Source organism: Agelaius tricolor, unplaced genomic scaffold (genome assembly GCF_023055355.1).
Source record: "Agelaius tricolor isolate 1412-34295 unplaced genomic scaffold, bAgeTri1.0.p SCAF_6, whole genome shotgun sequence".
NCBI lineage: Eukaryota > Metazoa > Chordata > Aves > Passeriformes > Icteridae > Agelaius > Agelaius tricolor.
The window spans coordinates 8,522,236-8,545,928 of NW_027269266.1; the positions used below are offsets into that span (position 1 = coordinate 8,522,236).

The following is a 23,693-nucleotide window of genomic DNA, read 5'->3' on the forward strand; positions in this document are numbered from 1 at the left end:
ATGGTTTGTGCCATGGTCAAGCAGTAGCAGCTACAGCTCAAGGCAAAATTCCACCATGGCTGTGATGGAACTGGGTCAGCTCACAGTGACTTTTTTTCCACACAGGCAACTTCACCTTGCCAATGCTTTCTTCTCCCTGCTTCCCTTTATCCTGCCCCAATACCTAATGACATAGATCCAAGCTGAGGAAATGAAACTGCAGCAAAGTCCTAGCTTGAAAATAAAGCAATGAACAGCACCTGCTGGGAAGGAAACCCATGGGGTGGTCTGTGAGGGTCTGGACTGACTTCAGCATGAGCAAGCAAAGACCTGTGGGGCCAGTGAGCTGGTGGGGCTCCATGTGAGCTGTCAGGCTCAATTTCGTCTTGGAACCACATCTTCACAGGGAGATGGACAGGGAAATCTCTTTCTTGAAAATTTTTGCTGTTGGTGTATTCATATTTTCACAGTGGCTGCTGAAAAGTTTTGGATGTTTTGGTAACAACAGTGATCTCTATAAGGGCTGGCAAAGGGAAATCACCTCAAGGTTAAATATTTGTGGGGAAGGTGTTGTTTGGGCTCAGTGTGAGTTTAGTCTGCTGTGGCTGAATACTGATTGCTGTGGCTGAATACTGATTGTTCAAAGCAAGAACAATCCAGAGCCACTCCATCAATGAAGCAGAAATCTGCAGAGATGTTGTGACCTTTTGTTCATCACTTCGGTTTTCTCAAGCAGCTTTGTGCAGCAAGTCCCATGCAATGTGGATCTGAAAAAATGTATTAAATTTTATTGAGAAAGATCTTTGAGAGTAACCTGGAAGGATCAAATTAGAGATGTATCCAGTCCACTCTTCTTCCAGGAAAATACTGTGTCCTTTATGGCTTTGCCTTCACCTGCCTATGAGCAGCCACATCCCTCTCTCAACACAAATGTGTGGTTCCTACAATGCATCACATCCAAACTGAACAAGAAGGTATCTGTAGATCTACAGTAGGTGTGAAAATACATACTAGCATTCTGGAGCACATTCCAATTTATTGCTAAGTCATAGTGAAAAATGGTCAATAAACAGTGAAAGAACAATTTTACTTGGCATTTTATTCACTTAACAGAAACATTCACTTATCAGGTATCACTGAAGTGCAATTTACAGAACTTAGCAGCAAATTCACATATGTAAATTCAGATTTATTTTCTTTTGTCATCTTTTTTGTTTCTTTTTTTTACAAATATTACAAATGTACATCCATTAGTACAGTATTGCCATTCACTCATGCATGTTATGTACAGAATCTTCACTAAAGAATTACTACTGAGCAATTTTTCCTTTGCTTCAGGAGATGCTGTGTGTAGGTCATGTGTGCTCCTGGGATGGGGTCCCATCACACTCTTGTTGCCCATAATGAGAAGAAGTAGATATTTAAGGTCATACTCAACCCTAGTGCCAGCAGGTGCAACTCCACTGAGATCAGCTGATGCCCACTTGCAGTGGGGACTCAGTTTGGTCCCCACTACTAAACTCATTTTGGCAGCTGAATCCAGAGTTGCATTTGTGTATTTCCTGCAACAAAGGATCGTTTCATCCTGCCACACTTTTTTTCTATGTCCTTAAAAATAACCAGGCATGGTGCTTTGTTGTCACAGTAGCTGCAACACCAGCCTGGTGGAATTACAATGCATTAGCTGGGTTGAAATCATGCCATGGCTGGAGGAGGATGGGTGAGGGCAGGGAGCTGTAAGGAAGAGCCATTGAGGTCTCATGTGTGCTAAACAAGGACTAACTCAGAGAGGAAAAGCAGAGGACATGCTCCCCCCTGCCCTGTGGATCTCTGCATCAGAAATCTCTTCCTCTCTGGCTGCCCTGTGGTTTCTCTTCCTCAGTGGGAGCAGCCAGAGCCTGGGGGGCCACCACTGCCACTGTGCCCTGCAGCCTCTCCCACACCTCCAGCCCTGGGCTGGCCCCTGCCCGCTGCCCCTCGAGCCCATCTGCTGCCCAAATCACACTGGAGGCCTGCAGCAACAGCTGTGTCAGAGGACAGGACCATGTGCAGGTACCTGGAAGCTCCAGAAGGTGCCAAAAGTATTCAAATGTTAATCAGAAGAGCTGTCAAAGTGGTCAAAGTATTGACAAAGTGGTTACCACAAAGTGTTTCCATTATTGAAAAGACTCAGTTTTTGGTTGCCTTTTTTTTTTTTTTAAGCTATTTCTACTCTAAGAATATTTTTTAAAATATTTTTGGTAGTTAATATGGAATGTATTATTTTGTTGAAAAGGTTTCTGGAAGGGGAGAGCTTTGTTTTACCTAATTTAAAAATTCTAGTTTATCACAATTGTTTTTATACAAGACACTATAGATACATCTTGTAGTTTATAATCTAAAAATAAAATCTCATCAAAATACTGTAGCTATTCTATTGTGGGCATCAATAAACAATGTATTTACTGTATATGGCTCTCCAAACATGATAAACCCTATACAAAGAGCATCTATCTTTATTGATAGGAACAGTTTCCCGTGTAAAGGAAATTACATGGAAAAATATGAGCCTTGTGTTGTTTGAAAAGTAACTCAGCTTGACAGTTCTGAGAAAATACCAAGACAATTATCACAAATCAGTAGCAGCATGTTATATACAGATTTAAAGACAATCACAGGAATAAAAAGAAAACAGTAGTTATATACCCGCAAATCCTGTCATCTAAAAACCCAGGAACTTAGAGAAATGTGCAGGGCATCTGAAGGTTGGTTTTGCAGTGGGACTATCAAAGCTCAGTTCTCCCATGACTGTATCTTCTGCATTCTGATGAGGTTTGGGATGGTTCAAAGATGAGATTGTATCAGACCCAGCCCAGTTATGAAGAAAATATTTAAATGTTGGGTGATACTTGTCTCCTAAGTGAAAAACCCCATCTGCTTTTCAGGCTGCAGATGAGCATGAAGAGTAATAATAACACTTGGCATTTACACAGAGCTAGAATCTGAAAGCTCATGCATTGAGTAAGACCTTACCCAAACCTGTGGTTGCCTCTGCTGTGCTTATGTCAATTGGATTGTGTGGAGAGGTAAAACTCACTGCAAGAGTGACAAAATCTTTCTTACACTGTTCCATATGACCAGAGCATTTTGATCCTGCCAAGTTCCTTAGATGAGAAGCAGTTATTGTTATCCCCATTTGACAGGTGGAGAAACTGAGGCAGGGAAGAAACTTGGCAGGGAAGAGCCAAGCAACCAATGTTTGGCTCTTGTTTGGGGATGTCTTACTTGTGGGCACCCAACCTGGTGATTGCTCATTGCATGGAGCATCCTGAGCTCACACCCACTTAATTCAGAGCTCTGGGTCATCAGGGGATTGGAGATCTGAGGCTCTGGGTCCTGCTGCAGCCTGCCTGACTTTAGGCAGCTTCCTGAAGATCCAGAGCCAGGAGCATGGGCACACTGCTCCTCCCTGGCAGCCCCTGCAGAGCTGGGCACCCCTGCAGGCAGCACAGGGGTGATTTGCCCCCTTGACAAGGATCTGCACCCTGGCTGGTCTCTGAAAGGCATGTGAGATTAACTGGGCCAGACAAGTAAAATTTGCAGCATGCAAATTGTGACTAGAGTTGAAGATTTGTTGTGAAGTGGTTTGTCCAAGGTGTCAGAGGGAATAAGTGTAAAAACCGAGGGCATCTTGATGCCTGGCTTTGTGCTGAGAGCCAGCAGTGGAAAAATCAGTTTAAAAATGCTGCATTTCTTTGATGTCCAAATTTTTTGTCACAGATTTAGACAGTTTACAGGAAGATATTTGCATAGAGGTTAGGAACCTTATTTTGTGGATGATTATGGATGCTCTGAGACCTGCTGTCATGCTGTGTGCCTGGGGTACTTCCATCTCTGCTCACTATTTTCCATTATTCAGTGATGACTTTTGCACTGATCATGTGAGGAAAACAAAGGTCTATTTTGGATCAGACAGGTGGCCCACTAACACCTCAAATCAGTAATAACCAACAGCAATAAACAATAAAAAGCAGAATCTTGGTGGGGGTGGCATTTTAATTTGGGCAGGTACATTCTTAGGAAGGGATCATGAAAAAGCAGTTTTCTAAAGTTGAGTTCAGTGCATCAGACACATTTCTACTGATGTATTTCCAATACAGGATTAAAAGCAAATATTCCCATGGAGGTTGCTATTAAAACTTAAACTGCTTCAATTCTCTCATTCATCCTGCCTCGCCTTCTCTCCAGTTGGTTTGATCCAGTCGTGTAGAAAAGGTGTGGAGTGACTCACACAGTTAGTAGGAACTGATCTTGCTCTGGGGGTTTCTTCACCCAGGTGCCCAGGCCAGCTTTCTGAAATGCTTTAAACAGCTGCTGCTTAACAGACTGGTACGTCTGAGCCACCAGCTTTGCCTCGCTGTACACTGATGGCACCTCTCCATGGCTTGGTACTCGTGTGCTCAGCTGCAGAACAAAAATCAGGGAAGGGAAAAAAAAATAGAAAACCCAACCTGTGAGCCAAAAGAAACAGGAGGCTTCAGTAGCTGTATAATCTTCCTGTCTACATTTCATAAGCAATCACTGTGCTTTGTGTGTTTGCTTTTGGTTTAACGACCAGAAAGCCAGGGAAGCAATAAATGCTGGTGACACAGTTTTGAGGCATTGTGAGCAGGAAAGGGGTGAACAGCTCTGCCTTGGAGTGGGCATAGGCAGTAGCGAGTGTTGGTCTTGGTCTGTTCTACAAAGGCAGAATGCTACTTCTCAATTAAGATGATTTTTACCAACAAAACTGAAAGAAATCCTTTCTGGAGGTCTTTAAAGCACGTACTCCTTTAAAGAAAGTTTAACCTGGGAAGTGGAGCAGCTCAGGGCTTCCATGTAATCCCCAGACACAGAAAAAGAAGGGTTGTCTTCCACACTCTCCCATTTCCCCTCTGTAGTCTGTTATTGCTGGGAATGCTCTGAAACCTGTCCAGGGCAGGGCAGAAATCAGGCATCAGGGTTTGTGCTGGTGTGGGAAAACTGTTGGAACACTGGAGCTACCCACAGCAATATCACATGTGCAGTGCCCCTGGAAGGACATGCAGGAGGGATCCCCCTTTGCTCTGCAGAAGGACTAAACAAACTCCTCTGACCTGCCCAAGTCTCTACCATGCCAAACCTGTGGGGAAAGGACCTTCAAGGCAAGCCTGATGAGCAAACAGCTCTTGTCCTTGTCTCTGTACTGGAGAGATGCTGAGAGGCAGATTAAAGGGGAAGGTGAACATGCAGCCTGCAATGAGCTGCTCCTGTCTGTGTGCCTGCACTCCATGGGGCTGTACTGGCTGGAGATGTACTGGCCCAGTCAGCAAGGGAGGGTGACATTGCCAGCCTGGGTGCCAGTGGGCCACAAGCTGGCCTGGCAGCAGTGGCTTCTCTCTGGCTGCCTCTTTGTTCCCTTTGCTCCCTAGGGGCAGAGAGTGATGACTTTATAAAATCCTTGCTTCGTCAAGGGCAAAGTGCCCTGCTCAGCCACAAGTTCCTCTCTCCTGCTCACTCCAACCTCATCTCTGGTGTGAACCAGAAGCAATCCAGCTCTCCCAGCCATAGCTCCAGCTGTGGCCCCAGTTTTGTTCCTGTGAGGACCCCTCTGTTCTGGGGGTGGCAGGAGTGCTTCTTGCCTCTCTTCCTACCTGCTGTGCAGGAGAGAGGCTGGGACTTGTGTCACCACACTGTGGCCAAGCCCTGGGCACAGAGACCAGTTGGTCCCTTCTGCTCCCCACAAGGCTCAGGGTTGCTGCTAGGACAGACCCTGCCACTGCCTGGAATGTGTTGAGTGCCACCAGGCTCCTTCCCCTGGGGTGTCCTGCAGAGCAGAACAATCCCTTTGGGCTTGTGCTCAAACCTGCCCACCCTGAAGGCTCCTTTGCCTTCTCTAATGAATTTGTTGATGGAATTGTCTCCAACTTCCCTCCCCACCATCACCCTGCCGTGTTTGTTTCCACTCGTTTCCCAACAGGAAAGAGGTTTTAGCATTTAATAAAACAATTCTTTCCTTGTCTTCATCTCTCCCTGTCCATGTGACAGGGCTCTCAGTGCCCCAGACCCACCTTGCCATGCAGCTTGGCCCAGCGAGTGAAGAACATGTGCTTGCAGAGGCGCGAGGGGCCCCCGCAGCTGCGCTTGCCCGTGGTGGCGTTGATCACCTCCAGCTCTGCGCTGCCCAGGACCCAGTTCACGCTGAATGCCGGCGACTTCCCGGGCTGCCGAGCGCCGGCGTGGCTCACCCCTGCAGGAGAGGGACACCAGTGACTCCAGTGCTCAGGAGAGCGAGTGCCCAGAGTGCCCAAGAGAGGCTCCAGTGCTCACTCGGAGGCTGCTCCGGGGTTGTGGTGGCACAGGAGACACCGCCAGTGAACCGCTGGCATCGTGCACTGCCCGTGCTCTCGTCACCCTTGGTTAAACCAGACCAAGTGCTTTGGACAGACATAACTTAGCAATTCCTATAGATTTTTTCCACCTTGCAGGCAAACCTTCCATTAGCCTAAGGAATGCCTTTGGATCAGAGTGTGAGCTGTTGACAGCAGTGTGATGGTTGCTGAGTGAAAACTCTCACAAAGGCTTTAATGGGATAACAGGTTTTTACAAGGAACTAAGCATTACAGTGCTTTGGCCATCTTTTGGCCATCTTTTGGCTATTTCTTTCAGGTGAGCTTCCCACAGTCCTGCATATTTATCTGCTATTAATCCTGGGGTCTTTGCTGTGAGGGGATGTCTAGGCCTCAGGGGATAAGAAAATGCAAAACAATGCACTTCATCATCACAGAGAGAGAGATTGTTAGATCCAAGTTAATAATGACCTTGTAGACATCACAGACCTGCACAGAACACTCTTGGTCCCAACCTTGTTTCTGCCTGCCAGATTCCAACCCTGTACTGGAGCACAAATTTCTTCAACTGCTAGGTTGTGTCCTAATGGTGATATCTGGGACATCTTTAAGTTGAATGCATCCTGTGTAATTTTAGACAGCTGCAATAATGATGTTTACAGTCACCTGGGATGACTGCATAACCTTAGAGTCATTCACATGTCCAATTTTGGACATCTGAGTCCAACACTGAGCCAATGCCTTCATGGGTGAGATCTCCTTGGCTCTGAATGCAGACCAGGGCTACAAGGTCAGGTATGGGTGTGTACATGAACTACTTTTAATCAGGTAAATTTTTGTCTCTTTTTAACTATTTAGTCCAGCTCAGCCTTTCCATGACTCCTGTTGCCTTTTCATTTCTTGTACCTGAAACCAGGGAAGGATTAGTCTTTACAAGAAATAAGAGGAATAAAGAAAGTGGTTGGCTTATTTTCCAGCACAGTACAAATGCAAACAAGTGAGCTCTGCCTTGCCCTGCTCATTAGTGCTTTTGCAGCAAAGAATCAACAGTGGGAGCTTCCAAAGCTGGAAAACTCAGAGTGACCTGAAGCACTTTGAATATTTTTGAAAACATGGACCTTGGATAATGTGTCTGGATCCAGTTGTTGTGCCCCTCTCTGCTAATTTGCTGTGTGGGCCATTAGCCTGCAGACCTGGACCACAAAAGCCACCGTGGGGAGCAGCAGGTGGGGACAGTGCTGCTGGGCAGGAGCTGCCTGGCACAGCCACCCCAGCAGAGGCCAGTGCCAGGACTGGGTCTGTGATTCCAAATGGCAGCTCCTGCCTGCAGCAGCTCCAGCAAGAGCTCATGGTTTGCACTGCTTCCATTGCTGCTGGGTGGAGGGCAGCAGAGAGAGGTCCCTGCATTTTCTGCTGAGAGGGTTTTAAAGAACTTTTGTAGAGAGTGAGAAGTGCCAATATGGGCTGTTCAGAGAGAAGAAGATTAAAGAAAAAAGATCAAAGCCCCTCCTTTCCAAAGTGCCCTTCTTGCCCAGGATCTCATTTTACAAACAGATGCACACCACGAGCATCTGCTGGTCTGAGGCAGAATGGGAGGAGATGGGAGCTGGTGGGAATGCTGCACCCACCACTGAATGTGTTGAGCTTGGAAAGCTCCTGAAAGACACCTTGGGAGAAGTGGAGGGCTGGGCAGGGTCTGTCTGGCCGGGATGCTGCCTCTGCAGGCAGCTGCTGCATCCTGCCTGGAGCCTCTCAGCATCATGAGAAGCAGTGCCACTGAGGGACATGCCCCTTCTCTCCCCTGTCCCCTCTGCCCTGGGAGGGAGCTTCTAGAGCCAAATGGAACTTAGCACACACAGAGAGAGAAAGGTGGCCTTTGAAAGGAAAAAAAAATTATATGGCAAACTCACTTTGTATCAATGACAAAGCTGGAAATGCAGAAATCATCTCAGTCACTGGGACTGAACTCGCTACCGTGTGTAGAGGAGAATTACAGCTAAGTCATAACCTCACCCAGGATTTGTAAACACATTCATGTCATATTAATACCTCTTTCAATTTTTTCCCCCCAGAGATAACAGATCAGTCTGCATCTAAAACTCCAGTTCACCTAGGCAACAGGATTTAAACTGAGAGCTTGAAAATCAGATAGCTCTGCAGCGCTGCTCGAGCATCTCTACGCAGAACAAGATGCAAACAGATCAAAATCAGCTGTTTGACACTATGCACCACTCTCTGTCAAGACAGCACCCAAAAGCTTAGAGGATTGGAGTGCCAAAAAGCATGATAGCAAACATCCTGCCATGCAAAGTTGCCACAGGACACTAAATAAATGAAAATGTTGTGAAATCCCTGACTAGAGGAGAGCAGGAAAGGCTGCACAGAGGGGAGAGCAGGTTGTGGGTGCCCTTCAGATGGGGGCTGGGAGAGCAGCCCAGGCTGGTCCCAGTGCCTGGAAACCCCTCTGGGCTCCTTTGGCTTTCATGCTTTCTCTTCCCAGCTATCATATGTAAGTAGATGAATTTAGGTAAATAGAAGATATTTTCACATCCTTTTCTGAATGCAAAAGAAGAAGTTTTAAAGAAAAAAACACGAGAGTCATAACAGACAAATATAGAGCACGGATATATTCTCTGTTGATATTTTATAATTTAAAAAAAAATTCCTCTGTATTTTTCTTTTGAGAAATAATTGGTTTGATTTATTTAGATAGTAACATGAATAATCTAGGTTACTTTCTCTCCTCTATGTAAAACATCCTTCTTAAAACCCACAAAGCAAAGAGTACAACAGAAGACAGTCAGATTTGAAAGAAAAAGTCTTTGCACAAATAATAGGAATTTGAGTACTGTGGGATGTGAACTGAAATCTGTCCTCTTTCTCCTTTCTCTCCCAGCAAAACCTCATAACCCATCAGGATACCCTTTGAAACAGCCTCACTCTTAAGAGGACAGGATATAAAAAAGGCATTTCTTCTAAAAATTACACCCAAGAGTAATCTCAGTGGAAGAGTGTAGTTCCATCTGGCTGGGACTGATAGAAAACTGAGCAGAAAACCTCACTGATTATTTTTCAGTGGAGCCAAGGAGTTAATCTCAGTATACCTCATCACACACCATGACTCTCCTCTCCATTGGAACACTTGTACTGCTATGAGCAAGTGGCAAAATAATTGACACACTTGTAATTTAAGGACTCCTGCAGTCCTGGGCTGGTCTGATGTCCAAGACAAGAAGAGTTGCCTGGGAGGTGGAGTTGCCTGGCTGAGACTGTGTAGGTCTGGTCTCTAATGCATTTGGAGAAGCTTTTTCCAGGTGCCCATCCCACTGGATATATGCTGGCAGGGTTTCCCAGGAAAAAGAATTGCAGCATAAGCCTCAGCAGTGTAAGTTTTAATCAGCATTGCCTCCCTGGGATTTGTGGGGGGAGGAAAGATTACAAATAATGGTGTGAGAGACAAAAACAATGCAGAGAGAGAGAGAGAGAGAGAGAGAGACAGATTCCTCCCACTGCTTCTCCTGGGCTGAGGAAAACTGACAAATACAGCCAAAGAGAGAAAGAAATGCTTCTCCAAACAGAAGCCTCTGGAAAAGAGGAACACAGCACAGAAACATGCAGATATTTAAAGAGACACAAGTCTCCCTCTGATGCACTTCTTATTCCCTTGAGATCTCTGGCAGTGACTCTTGGACATACATACACACACACTCTGGCCAAGTATGACCCCTTGCTTTTATTCTGCAAGGCCAACCCAGCTGTTCTGTGGTGGAAACTCTTATCAAATCCCTTTTTGTGTTTTCAGTCCTTCAACAGTTGAAGTGAGTTTCCATGTACATCCTGCTGACACTGTGACATTGTGTGTGCCTTTGATTTTAATCTATGGGTGCACTTACAGTGTGTTAGGGCTGGCACAGGATGAGATCTGCTTTCCCAGTGGGAGATGCAGTGGCTTTGGCAGATGGAGCAGTGTTGTCAAAACAACAGCCAGATTTGGGAAATGGGGCCATATCTCCTGGCCAGCTGTGAGTTCTTTCCTCCCTACCACAATGTCATGTGGGAAGGAAGAGGAGGCTGAGCCATGCCCATGTGGACCAGGGCAGGAGGGACAGGTGGGGACATAAACTGGAGGGAGAGTGTGGATCACAGCTTCCTACTCACTTGGTTGCAGTCTTTGTGCAGCTGCACTGAAGAGTTAAAAAATGGAGATAAGCTGTTCAGAAAAGGATAAGCCTTTTGACCTGTTCACCTCCCAACACATACATGCACATTACACTTGCCAGATGTACTAAACCACACAGAACCTGAGAATTTCCCCAGTGGCTAAACTATCACTTCTGCCTTGTTAAAAAATTTGTTCAGCCAAACAAATTTTGTCACAAGGACATATTGAAAAAAAAAAAAAGCCCGTGAAATAGATAAGGCACAAACCAGAACCCTCCTTACTGAGGAACCTAGAGGACTTTGAAAGATAATGGGGTACTCCACTAAAATGTCCTAACCTCCCAGCTCTGTGACACTGACGTCGTATTAATGTCTTACAGAATAATCCCAAAGAACAATTATCAAAGATTAAAATAAGGATTTAATCTGGTGCAGAACTGGTGTCTCAGCATTCACATGCCTCATGAGGACCTGAAGACAGTTAAACCTAAAATTTACTGAAAGCTTCCTTCTGTTTTTTAGAAATGTTTTACTTAGTCATACTTTTTTTTTTCCACTCTGAGTGTTCAGTGTACAGTGGTTGTTTTCCTAGTCAGCTTTTATCCATTAATGATCCTTTTTTGTGTCCTGCTAATGAAAGAGGACTTAAACACATTGGTTTCTTCATTCTACAAATTCGTATTCTTCAGGAAAAAAATGCAAACAAGAAGCACTCCTGTTGGTCAGCACATGACCAGAGAGGTGAGGGGGATTATTTGTGCTGCAGGAGGTGTTTGCTCACCACTGAGAAGCAGCTGGTTGCGGCGGTAGGAAGCTGGCAGCTGACCAATGTCCTCTATCCTGTGGCTCATCACCCGGGACAGGTGGCCAGTGTGGTACAGGCTCCCCACAACGATGCTGTGCAGGTACAGGGGTTCAATGAAGGAGCTGAGCAGAGCGCCTTGCAGCCCAAGGATGTTCCACCTGAAAAAAAAAATTCAGGAGCAATAATAAGACACATGGGTGGAGAAATGGCCCATACTGGAGCTACCCTGGGAAAATCAGCAAATGCCAGCACACGGGTTAGAGGGATGAGGGATGAAACTATTCCTGTCCCTGTCCTGTGATACAGAAAGCACTGTTGGGTTATTATATGCCAATGGGCTGATTGCTCCTCCAGGACTATTTGAGATTACTGTGGTGCTATTCACTTAAGGGATGTATTTCCATGCAAACAGAGGCTTCTTATCAAAAGGTTTTCTTTCTAAAAGCATTTTGTGTTTGAGGGATGTTCATTTAGCATGTCTCTAGCAGAATTTTATTTTTTTTCCTGCATCTATAGCATTTCACTTGCAATGGCAGAGTTACAATGAGAGTTCTTATTATTCTACCTTTATTTGCTACGTAAGTGCCATCTGCATGCCATACAGCAAAGCTAACACATGACTTAGGTGGCCAAAATTCCCCCAAAATCTGTGAATGTCTCATAGGCTGACATTTCATTGTACAAATGACCATGAAGATATGAAGACATCCATGAGAATTATATCCTGGTCCTAAATAGGAAAAATAAGAGAAGACTTGAGCTTTTAGGAAATTTATTCGTAATTTGATACAAACAGCTCAACCTTCTCTGAAGTGCCCAGAGTGAGGGATACATCTCACCCTGATGCTGCCTTAAAGGTGCAGCAGAGTGATGGTGGGAACCTTGGGACCTTCCACCTGTTGATGACTGAGACCTCTGTGCTGCTGCTGGTGGAGTAGCTGCCAGAACGGCTCTGCATTTTAATAGCTTATGAATTTTTACATCAAGCCAGGCACAAATATGACAGCCTGCTTGCCTCTAAATTCTTCAGGGGACAGCTAATTGGTTAATGAGTGGAAAAATTAAGAAGGGGAAAGAAGTCATGATGCAGTTATCGTCTTGGCAGACCTATTTAGCTCAGCTCATCTAAGAAGTTGTTTCCCACCCCACAAATGCTAACAGGCTCTCATACACTTGGATAATATTTTTACATAAGTTGAACACTGTCAGTCTGTCTGAGTAGTTTTGAGTTCAGGAGTTCAAGCTGAAAATGCTTAGAAAATGGAGTTTGGAGAGTATATTTTGGCTCATTAAAACCCAAAACACCGGCAATATTTGGAGCTCGGTAGCTGCCCAAGGAAAGGCTATGAGGTGTCTGCTATATAAGGCATCATCCAGTGGCTGCCATGCTAAATAATGTGTTTAAAGCAGAACTTCCATCAGCAGCAAGCATTATGGTGCTAATTTCTTACATCATTGTTCTTTTCATTAATTAACATTTCTCACCCGTTAGTGCAATTATTGCAGTGCCTCTGTACTGTATGTCTCTTTTCATGATTAATAAGGAGTCATTATATTTCCCTTTCCTGAAGCAGTCAATTAACATGGAATACTTTCCATTAATTACTGAATGTTTAAAACCAGCATGCTGTACCTGGAGAGCAATCTGCTCTAGGAACCTGTGACACCAATTGCTTTTAAAAGTTCTCTTTAAATTTTATTCCAAAAACACAAGCAATTTAGCTGGCTGTATTAATTTGCCTCCGAAGCAGGGCTGTGAATGAGAAACATCTTTTAATCTCATGCAAGAAAAGGCAGCCATCTGGCTGCTGAGGATTTCAGAGTCAGACTCTCCCTGTCTCCCTCTGTAAATGCAGGCCATTAAAGTAATATGTTCATCTACATAAAACTCAAATGAAATATAAAAGGTAATATTTATATACAAACAATTTAGTCCCACAATTTAAACAGTCATTGGTTTTATGACACATTTACTTTAGTCGATCAGATTTGCATAACTTCATTTGGGGAAAAAAAACGTGTGGTCATTTCTGCAAATCACATCAGTTTTAAAGGAAAGAACTAGCTGCCTCTTTAAATAAATAACTTTTCATGATGCAAAATTAATAATGCAAGCTTAAGAAACAGAGATGAATTGAGCTAACAGTATTATGCCTTCAACCAGCATCTAAGGTAAGCAGAAAATTTACACAGATATCTTTGTCCAGATGGAAACTTGTAAGATATCAGTGCTGTTTTCAGCATTTAAAATTTTCCTAAAAAAGCCTTACATATTTGATTGAAGGAGAGAAGAAAAGCAGCTAAACTGAAAACAACATATGTTCAACAATATTGGGATTTCAGCAATATGCACATCACAAGAAATCATCTGAGTTTTATTTACCAAAATAAGGGATTGTGCTCAGGTCATAAATTACAAGGTAATTTAAATTCATCACAAGGGATCTGCCTTTTCTTTAGACATATTTCTCTATAAAATTCTGGACATATTAATGTAAAAAGGGTTTTGAATTTCAATGGAATTACACTATTGGAAATCACAATATAAGCATGATCAGGTCACCCACTATGTACTGAAAGCATTCCATAAACATGAATTAATCCTTGCAGTACTCCAGTACTCCCATTTTTGCACCCTGGGGAATCAGGGCAGAAAGGGAATAAGATTTGCTGAAATCTGTAAGAGTTTCTGGCTTCTGGATGCAATAGTTGTCCCTTGAGAGAACCCTGTTTTCCCACTCCAAAAGAAAGCACACAAAGGTGTAGGGGTGCTGAAGCTTCTGTATCAGCCATGGTGGGCTTTGACCCCAGGGGGTAGGTTTGACTTCAAGACAAATTGGACAGAGAAACCAGATTAAAACCAACCAAACAAACAAACAAAAAAAAAAACCAGGGAAGAAGAAACTTATCAGAGAATACCAGCAAGTCCTGCCTGATGTGTACAATGTGGTGCACAAAGAGAGTGTCCCAGAACCAGAGAGCATCCTAATGTAAGCAAGGACTGAGAAGCCAGGAAAGGCACCAAGAAGGCAATATTTGGTGGAGAACACTTGCTGGCTGTTTTTGAGCTGGTGTCCCCCAGGTGGTGTGAAAAGGGATGAGGGTGATGGCACTGCCACCTGTACAGTGGCTCCTTCTGGCTCAGCACTGGTTGAGCAGCATCTGGTGAGAGAAATGGGAAGAAGCAAAGAAGGAGCTTTGCTTTCCAACCTAGCCCAGGTTTGTCAGAATGTTTAGGCAGTTGTTTCTCTCTGGAATGCAGTCCTGATCATGTGTGTGAGTCCCACCAACTCAGCACAAGTCCTAGGAAAAGAGGGGTTCTGAGCTGGCCAAAATCAGACCCTTGCTCTGCTGCTGTTCTTCAGAGCACAGGAAAAACACTTTAATGCTGGGGAAAATTTTCAGTTCCTCATGCTGGTGCTGCTCTGGGGATGAAAAGGCCTGCCTTGGAGGGCAGCCAGTGCAGTATTGTGTAGAAACATTAGATTTTACTGACAAATATTTGGGGAAAGTCTTTTATCCTGTGTATTTTTCATCCCTTGACCAACACACATGGCTAATGTACTGACCTGATCCTTTGATATATGAACATCTATGGAATTATTTGTAGGTAGATGGTAGGGAAAGACCTATCTGAGCAACAGTGAAACTATCAATAAGGGTGTTAATTTTGAAGGAGCTATTTCTCTGTAGCCTAATTTAGGTCCATGAAAGTAGCTGTGTTCCCATCTGTAACAAAGAGCTCTCTTCAAATGTGGCTTTTCAAAATAAAATTATTATTCAAAGCAATACAGTGTTACATTTTGGCTTCTCAATATATCAAAGTGACTTTTCTTGCTATGAGGAAATATGCTGGATCATTCTGAATTTTCCTAATTGTACAAGATTTTAAGGGCTGTTTTCAAGGACATGCATCTCTCTAATAACTCATATGCTATGTGCTCTGTAATAACCCTTCCAATAAAATGAAAATCAACCTACTGCTCCCTTAGTCACAGATCTTATTTAAAAAAATCCCCAAATCTTCAGCAGGCAGGATAAACAAAACAGAATGTCTCCCCTTTTCACTCAAATATGGGAGCTTTTGTAGCTTTAAATGGAAGGAAAGTATACCCTTCCTTTTGTTCAAACAGCAGATATTACTGCACTGTTTACAAAGACAAAATCCTGCGTCCAGTTTTCAATATAGATAATCCTTAAACAAATATATTTTTGCCTGTTTGTCAATCACAGAAATGCCAGTGACAAGCTGGGAGGCATCCCAGAGCAGGCAGCCTTTCTTTAGTGAAATGCTGTGCTGCCCCAGTCCTGGACAAGCAGAGGGCAGGGTGTGACCCCCCTGCAGAGCCCCCCCAGTTCCCAGGCTCCTGACAGCTCAGGACACAGTGAGGTGTGCAGGGAAATGTGTCCCCACATCATGACCACAGCCTCCATGTGCTGGAGCAGCACCTCAGCACATGAATTGTCTGTGGCCCCTGCCTAGGAGCAACAGAAAAAGGGATGATGAGAACTCTGAGGAAGGGGTTTGGAGGCAAACCCAAGGGGGTGCAGGGGGCTGCAGCCTTGCTCAGGTTAGTGCAAGGCTCCCTGCCCATTGCTGAGATGTGCAGGGACAACTGGAGCCCCTCTGCTGGTGTTTCCAGCATTGATTTGGACCTGGTTAGACCTGAAGGCCAACATTTGAATCCCTTTGTAACTGGGATGTGGAGAAATTCACCTGATGCATCAAAACATCTCAGGGAACTGTGTCCACCTGCCATGGATGCTCAGAGACTGAAGTGTCTCCTTGGGACCTTTGGAAACCTTGCCCCTTAAAAAGCATTGCTGAGGAATTTCAAATCTTATTTTGATAAGGCTTTTTGTAAAAGACTTTGTTTTTTTATTAAGAGCTTTAAGTCTTATCCACTCAGTGTGTTGTTAACCTCCTGTACCACAGTTTCTATTACCAATATTTCCAGCTATGCTTCACACAACATAAATTGTTATTCAGGGTGGCATGTGCTCAAAAGGACACCTGTGGTGTTCCTATTTATATGACCATTTAGCTATTATTGGTTTGGAAACTGGAACTAGTGCATTAGTTTTTGATCTGTATTTTAACAGTGGGTGGTTTATATATGTTTTCTGGAACATACCTTGTGGTGAAAGATTGAAATTGAACTCTCAGTCACACAGAAAGGGGTTAAGAGAGAGCATTACAAACCGTGTGCACAAATCATCTCTAATTGAAGATCTAGCTGTGTTAATTGATTTTCATTTGCATTAATATGTAGCCTTTGAAGTAGCTTTTCTTAAGAGTTACCTTGTCAGACTCAGCCTTCTGTTAACAATGGCTCTGGTCGACAGGCTAACACTAAAATAGATCTAAGAATGCCAATTTCCAACACTGACTTTTAGTCTTGCATTTTTATATGCTACATTTAAATACAGCTTAATGTGCTCAACTCATCCTCTAAAATGCTACTTCAGACTCCCACTGATAAATCCTGAAAAAGTGCCTTAAGGCTACACTACCTTGCAGTACTCTGATCATATTCTCAATAAAGATTTCTTCCTATTCTCTAGCTTGTGGGGCCCAAATATTCCACAAATCTTAGCCATAGGACATGGGTAGAGTGTTCATGATGTAGTGCAAAGTTTGGAAGTCCTTTGTTTCTGTTTGTGTTTTTTTTTTTTTTTTTTTTTGTAGGTGAGGTAATTTAGATACTCAAGGTCTTTTTTTACTTCTGGGCTAAATGTCACTTTTTTGGTGAAGTTTGAGGAAGTAGATGACCATTAACCTGGTGGCAAGAAAATACACAGTCTTTTAAAGGTGACCTTTTGAGAAGTGGTACTAAGAAAACAATTTTAAGGCCAGAGCTTATAAAACAAACACTGAATTCTGGCTTTTATGTGCTGTTTAAAGACAGTGTTTATGAGGATTGCTCCCTGCAAATCCAGCACAATGCAAAGTACATTCCTCAGCCTGGATCCTGCAAGGGGACTCTGAAAGAGGAAAGTGCCACTCCTCATCCATTTACAAATAAGTTTATACAATCTTTGTGTGTTTAGATGCAAATTTGCTGCAGAGAACGCTGGCATCTCTCCAAATAACTACATCAGCTCAACATCTAATGAGCCACAATGTGCTCTGCCCTGGCCAGAGTGTGAGGTCTCCAGTGCCCTGGCCAAGGGCTGTCAAGGAAGAGGGTTTGGGGAAGAGTAGTGCAGTGCAGAACTCTCTCCTGGGACACCAAGATAAGAACTAATTTTTGGAATGAACCCTAGTGTTGAATGCTTGCACCAAGAACTTAAAATGACTTGCACACATCATGGTGAGGTGGTGACCCAGGATCTGGGAATGCCTGCTCATGCCATGGGTCTGCTGAGCTCTGGGGAGCCGTGGTGTTCCCCTCCCTGTGCTCCCAGCTCCTCTGCCATGCTCTGCCAAACCAACCATGCCATGCTCTGCCAAACCATGCCATGCTCTGCCAAACCAACCATGCCATGTTCTGCCAAACCATGCCATGCTCTGCCAAACCACTGCCATGCTCTGCCATACCACTGCCATGCTCTGCCAAACCAACCATGCCATGCTCTACCAAACCATGCCATGCTCTGCCAAACCATGCCATGCTCTGCCAAACCAACCATGCCATGCTCTGTCAAACCATGCCATGCTCTGCCAAACCAAACCATGCCATACTCTGCCAAACCATGCCATGTTCTGCCATACCACTGCCATGCTCTGCCAAACCAACCATGCCATGTTCTGCCAAACCATGCCATGCTCTGCCAAACCAATCATGCCATGTTCTGCCATACCATGCCATGCTCTGCCAAACCAAACCATGCCATGCTCTGCCAAACCAACCATGCCATGCTCTGCCAAACCATGCCATGCTCTGCTAAACCATGCCATGCTCTGCCAAACCAACCATGCCATGCTCTGCCAAACCATGCCATGCTCTGCCAAACCAAACCATGCCATGCTCTGCCAAACCAACCATGCCATGCTCTGCCAAACCATGCCATGCTCTGCTAAACCATGCCATGCTCTGCCAAACCAACCATGCCATGCTCTGCCAAACCATGCCATGCTCTGCCATACCACTGCCATGCTCTGCCAAACCATGCCATGCTCTGCCAAACCATGCCATGCTCTGCCAAACCAAACCATGCCATGCTCTGCCAAACCATGCCATGCTCTGCCATACCACTGCCATGCTCTGCCAAACCACTGGCAACGGCAAGCACCAAACCTCTCTGTGCAGCTGCACAGGGCAGAGCAGCCTGCTATTTCAGAAGGGCTGGCACTGGGGGAAGTGATTTCTCTAGTTTTCTGCATGGAAGAAGAAGGAACCCAGGTGCTGGTGATGAGATAAATAAACTTGACGAGCTCAGAGCATGGAACAGGAAACTTTATACAGAAGGGAGGTGTGCATGCTGATAAATCTGAGTTATGGTGAGCCTAGAGGATGAGCCATGGTGGAAGAGACTGGCCTGAAGCTCAGGCAGGGCTTCCATGAGTCAGAGGACAAAGTGTGTCAAAGGAAGGTGGTTTCTCTCCTCTGTGACAGACTCTGAATTTCCCTCATAAGTCTGTCCAGAGGGGTGATGGACTAAAGAGAAGCACATAAATCTTTGATATTTTGCCCAGACTTTCATATTTCTTCAGCTGTAGGAATAAGAAGTAGAGACATTTGGAAATGCTGATTTTATATATGCAGCCATGTGGACTGTTACCTGCAAATCAGGCACAGACATACACACTGTGTGCTGAGGGAAGCCAGCAGGGAGGAGGTGCTCAGTGCTGGGCTGGCTTTGTGCACTTGGAGCCATGTCACTGAGGGGACACAGAGAGCCAGTGTCACTGAGGCCCTGGGGCACCAAGGGGGTGATGTCAATCCCACCCCTGCAGCTGGCACGTGTCAGCTGAGCACATGTCAGTCCTGACCATTTCTGAGGGTCAGACACAGAATGTAGTGCTGAGCCTCCCTAAGGTTTGGTTACTGTGTTTAGAGCCTCAAAGTAGAGCTGAGTTCTAGGGATACCCCTGTTTCTTTCCCTAAAAATGTGTGTTTGTGTGTGTGTGTGTATGCATGTAACAATTTTCCTTCAAACATTTGTCTGCTCCCAAACAGCCACTGCAGAGACTTCCATTAGCAGCAGCATTAACCTTGCACTGACCTTGTAATAAGCAAGGTATGAGCTAGTCCTGCATCCAGCCTTAGTGTGAGACAGGGAGATGAAAAGAGGTTTAATTTGGCCCATTGTATGAATTTTGCTGTCACAAAAAGCTGAAATTCTCTCAGGGCTGTAATGTCTCTGTCAACATAAAGGTTTTAATATAGGTTATGATTAGCATCAAGAAAACATGAAATGACATAATTTTTTCCCAAAACAGATGATTATTTTCGAAATGATTTTTCCCATGTTATTGCTGCTTTTTTGTAAATGTATAAAATGTACATTACAGAGGAGAATGAAGGTCAAAAGGTGTTAGTGTAATTAATAAACTGTGGGCTAAAAAATGTGGTTTAATCCTAAATCCTACGACACTGAGAGCCTGAAGTCACTCCAGCTGCACTGTGAGGCTCACAGGAGTCATGTGTGTAAAGCTGACACTCTCTTAGGGTGGTTTATTTGGGGATTCACAGACCCTGAACTTTAAATTCACACATATAAATGCATAGGTTTTAAAGCCAGAAGGAGCAACCAAGATCTAGGGTGACCTTCTTTATAACCAAGTTGCAGAATTTCACCTCACAATTCCCTGCCTGAGCCAAGTAAAATGACTATTCATACCATAGAGCTTGTGCTTTAATTCAGTGAGGGAACAGGTATGATACCAGGGTGTTTATCCTGAGATATCAACAAAGCCACAGAGCCCAAATAATGCATACCAAGCATCAAATTCTCTCAAACTTGTGGTGATAGTAATAAAAATGGCTAAATGTCTTTGAATAACAAATAAATCTGATTAAACCACTCTCTGCTTATAGCTTTCCTGTGAGCAAGAAAGAGCATAAATCGTTAGATACATGATTTATAGATTATTATTCGCTTTTCTCAGTAACTCTGTGCATTCTTGGGTCTTTGATATTCTGATAGCAGTGCCCTTTGCAAATAATGCAAAATGATGTATATTTTAGCAGCTACTGGCTAGATTCTCAAGAGGAAACATTCTCTAATAGCACAGTGCTCCTGAGGGACTTTTACAAGCAATAAAATCCAAAGCATACAGGCAAGATTTTTTTGTCAAATCTTGCTTATACAAACATGAATTTCAGCTTCAGAGATATCTCTTTTCTTCTTGCTGCAAGACAAGCTCAGATAATGTGGAATCAGATTCCTGCATCCTGCAGACATTTAAAGAGTCAGCTGCCTATGTGGTAGGGCAAATATTTGCAGTTTGAAATGATGTATGGGCACCACCCACTGATCTCTCCAGTGGGGCAGGGGTGGGAAAGGCCCTCATAGAGAAATCTCCTTTTCCACTGAACTCCTTTCCTGCCTCTGCTCTCTATGACCAGGGGAGAAGGCAGAAGACAGTCCTACAAGTGCTGAGACAAAGGACAGGTGAAGAAACATTTGATTTCTCCCCCTGACACATGGGGATAGTAATGATTAAAAATTCTTGTAGATGGCATTTAATTTGGTAAACTGAAATTTGGGATAAACTATAATGCAGATTTTCTCAGCCTCTTTTTTAACTGCAACATATGCTGTTGAAAGCAGGGAATGATTGCTGGTTTTTTTTAACCTATAAAAATCCCAAGCTCATTTGAATTACATTGAAAATAAATAATAAAAATAAAATAATAAAAAGTGCAGTTTTTCTTACAATATTGAAATAATACTGTCAATTATGAGACTGCAAAACCTTTTTAACTTGGAAAAACTTTGTGGTAGATTCTTCTTTTCTTCAAAGACTTCAATGCTGTTTAGATGTATGTCAACAATGAAAGGATTCACTCAAAGTTCTCAGCAGATGTGCTTGGAGAAAACCCAACTCCTGAGACTGCATTACTGTCAACATCCCCATCAACAGGAAATATAATAGTGTGTGCAAAGCTGATATTCAATTCACTGGCTAATGACATTAAAAACCACAGAGAGTGCAATATTTCTATTCTTGGACTTTAAATTGTTCAGTTTTTTGAGTCCATATGAGTCTGAATTTGGAAACCCCAAATTTACACACAGTGTAAACACTGCATTTACACGCAGTGGAGGAGATCCACCGAACACACTTTGGGTTTTCTGTTATCTCCTTATGAGTAAATGAAAACATTACAGCAGAAGTTGCTCTTTATCCTTCATGCAAGCACAACAGTTGTGATGATTACTCTTAGCAGAGGGTGGATTTTGTGAGTCTGGTAGTATTTCCATTTGCTAGTTCACTTCTACATTTTTGTGACAAAATGGCAGGCTTTGCTAATTAGACTAATTTAGCTTTGGTAGGTCATCCAGTTAAAGCTAAGAGCAGAATTTATGCATTTGGATTAAAAAAAATTTCTATGATTTTTTGGGAAAGATTATGTCTATGTTGGCCTTTAATAATTAGGCCAAATTTTGACTGATATAATTTAACTGAGTTCTTAGGTATGATGTTCTAGCAGAGAATTTGATCATAGCATTTATGATTTTATAGCTATAATGTGATTTATTTTATATGTAGAATGTATCTATATATAATGTACATTATATTTATATATATGTATAAATTATGAAGATAAATATAAATACATGTATAGATATGAACTAATAATGCAATAACCAAGCACACACATTTTGATTTTGATTGTGTTAGCCATTACTTGTTATTACTTAACACCCTAAAATGAGAATGGTGAATGTGTTTGCATTTTATTTGTCACCAGGGAATAATTATTAAATATTTATCACATGGAAATTATTCTACATAAATATATGTTGTATTTACAGGGCATAGCAGAAACCCACAGAGGGGGCTGTGACATGAGAGCTCTCCAATGACATTCAAAATAGTAGAAATATCCCTGGTGGCTTTTAGGGCTTTTTATTCAATTTGGTGCAGACGAGCTAAATTTATCTGTAAGAAAGTTGGTTTGCAAGTTTTGGGGTAAATGATCCAAGAACAACGAAGTGGATGTATTTTATTTGCACAGTGAAATTCTATTGGCAAAAAAACCTGCAAAGACAGTTTATTTTTTTGTCACACTGTAATAAGCATCTAACGACCCACAGAGAATTTGGGAAAACGTCCTGTTTACATTCCCTCCTATTTAAATGTTCTGCTTTTGCATACAAAGGAGGTCTTTGTTCCTGCAGGGCTGGTCAGCACCTGCTGGCTGCTTCCCACTGGACACCATAATCCTCTGTGGCATTGAGCTTCCACGTACAAAGGCTTTTGCCCCGTGTATCCATCACATACCTGGCGATTTTGTCAGTGCAGGACATGGTGATGAGCTGCTCTCCCAGCAGGACCCCGTCCCACGTCTGCGCCGCGTTGTGGCACCGCACGGGAATGGTCCCTTCGCCAGACTCGATCTTCGTCCGCAGGTGCCCTCGGTATTTCCTCACTATGTGCTTGCTGCTGTTCACTGGGCAAAACAAACACAAGAATGGCAGGAATTGAGTGGTTTTTGAAAGGATCTGAGAGGCTGTTTTGATGCCATAGCTTGCATTTACAGAACCACCTTTGAAGGTCCTTTAAACTGGATGCAAAATTAGGTGAGATAACAGCCCAAGAAAGCAGCTCAGTGCAGAAAGGAAGGAGCTTCTAGCATGGTTTTCTTTTTGCATCCATCAAAGCTTACACAAAGCACACACTGAGCTCATGTTCCCCTTCTATTTCCCTTCTATATTTAAAAAGAAGAGAGGTGCTCTGTCTTTTTAAGAACCAGTACAATTTTTCATTTTAGAATTGAGTTGTGATGGATGAATATTTGAAAAAGCTTGGTTCAATGAGTGTCATCAAAGACTCGGCTGCATGATGCAGACCAGTCCAATGCTTTACTGTTATATTCAGTGACATTTCCTGAATAATTTCAGAAGTGAGGTTTTGATTTGCTATCATAAAATTTCACTGAAAAATTGTGAAAAGCTAAAGGTTTGTACTCTGGATCAAAGGCAAATCAAAATTTGCTAATTTTTCATTACTGGCTGAAACTATTACAGTCTCCCTGAAGTGAGGTACTTTCCTGCCTTGTGTTGTACCCAGATCTTTTATCACTTCTGTAATATTACATACTTGAGTGCAAGGCAGCAGCCCCTGGGGTGGCACAGGGCAAGCAGCTAAAGCACTTGTCCTGGACCATGATGAACTGAGTCCTGCAGATATGCAGTAAATACAGAAGATAATGACATTTCAAAAGAACTTCACCTTCATTATTATGAAAAGAGGAAAACTGAAGTTCATTATCAAAATCACTCTT

At 43.3% G+C, this 23,693-nt stretch overlaps 1 protein-coding gene across 1 annotated transcript in view; it reads right to left on the minus strand.

Annotated features, from left to right (window-relative positions):
* Positions 1-1,058: 1,058 nt before the first annotated feature.
* ADARB2 (adenosine deaminase RNA specific B2 (inactive)) overlaps positions 1,059-23,693 on the minus strand; it is a 306,016-nt gene continuing 283,381 nt past the window's right edge. Inside the window, exons 7-10 of the mRNA XM_071428638.1 lie at positions 22,691-22,859; positions 11,269-11,450; positions 6,048-6,226; positions 1,059-4,422 (exon numbers count right to left, since the gene is read on the minus strand). Of these exons, the coding sequence (XP_071284739.1) occupies positions 4,246-4,422; positions 6,048-6,226; positions 11,269-11,450; positions 22,691-22,859 (707 nt within the window). The 3' untranslated portion in view covers positions 1,059-4,245. The remainder of the gene's footprint in view (positions 4,423-6,047; positions 6,227-11,268; positions 11,451-22,690; positions 22,860-23,693) is intronic.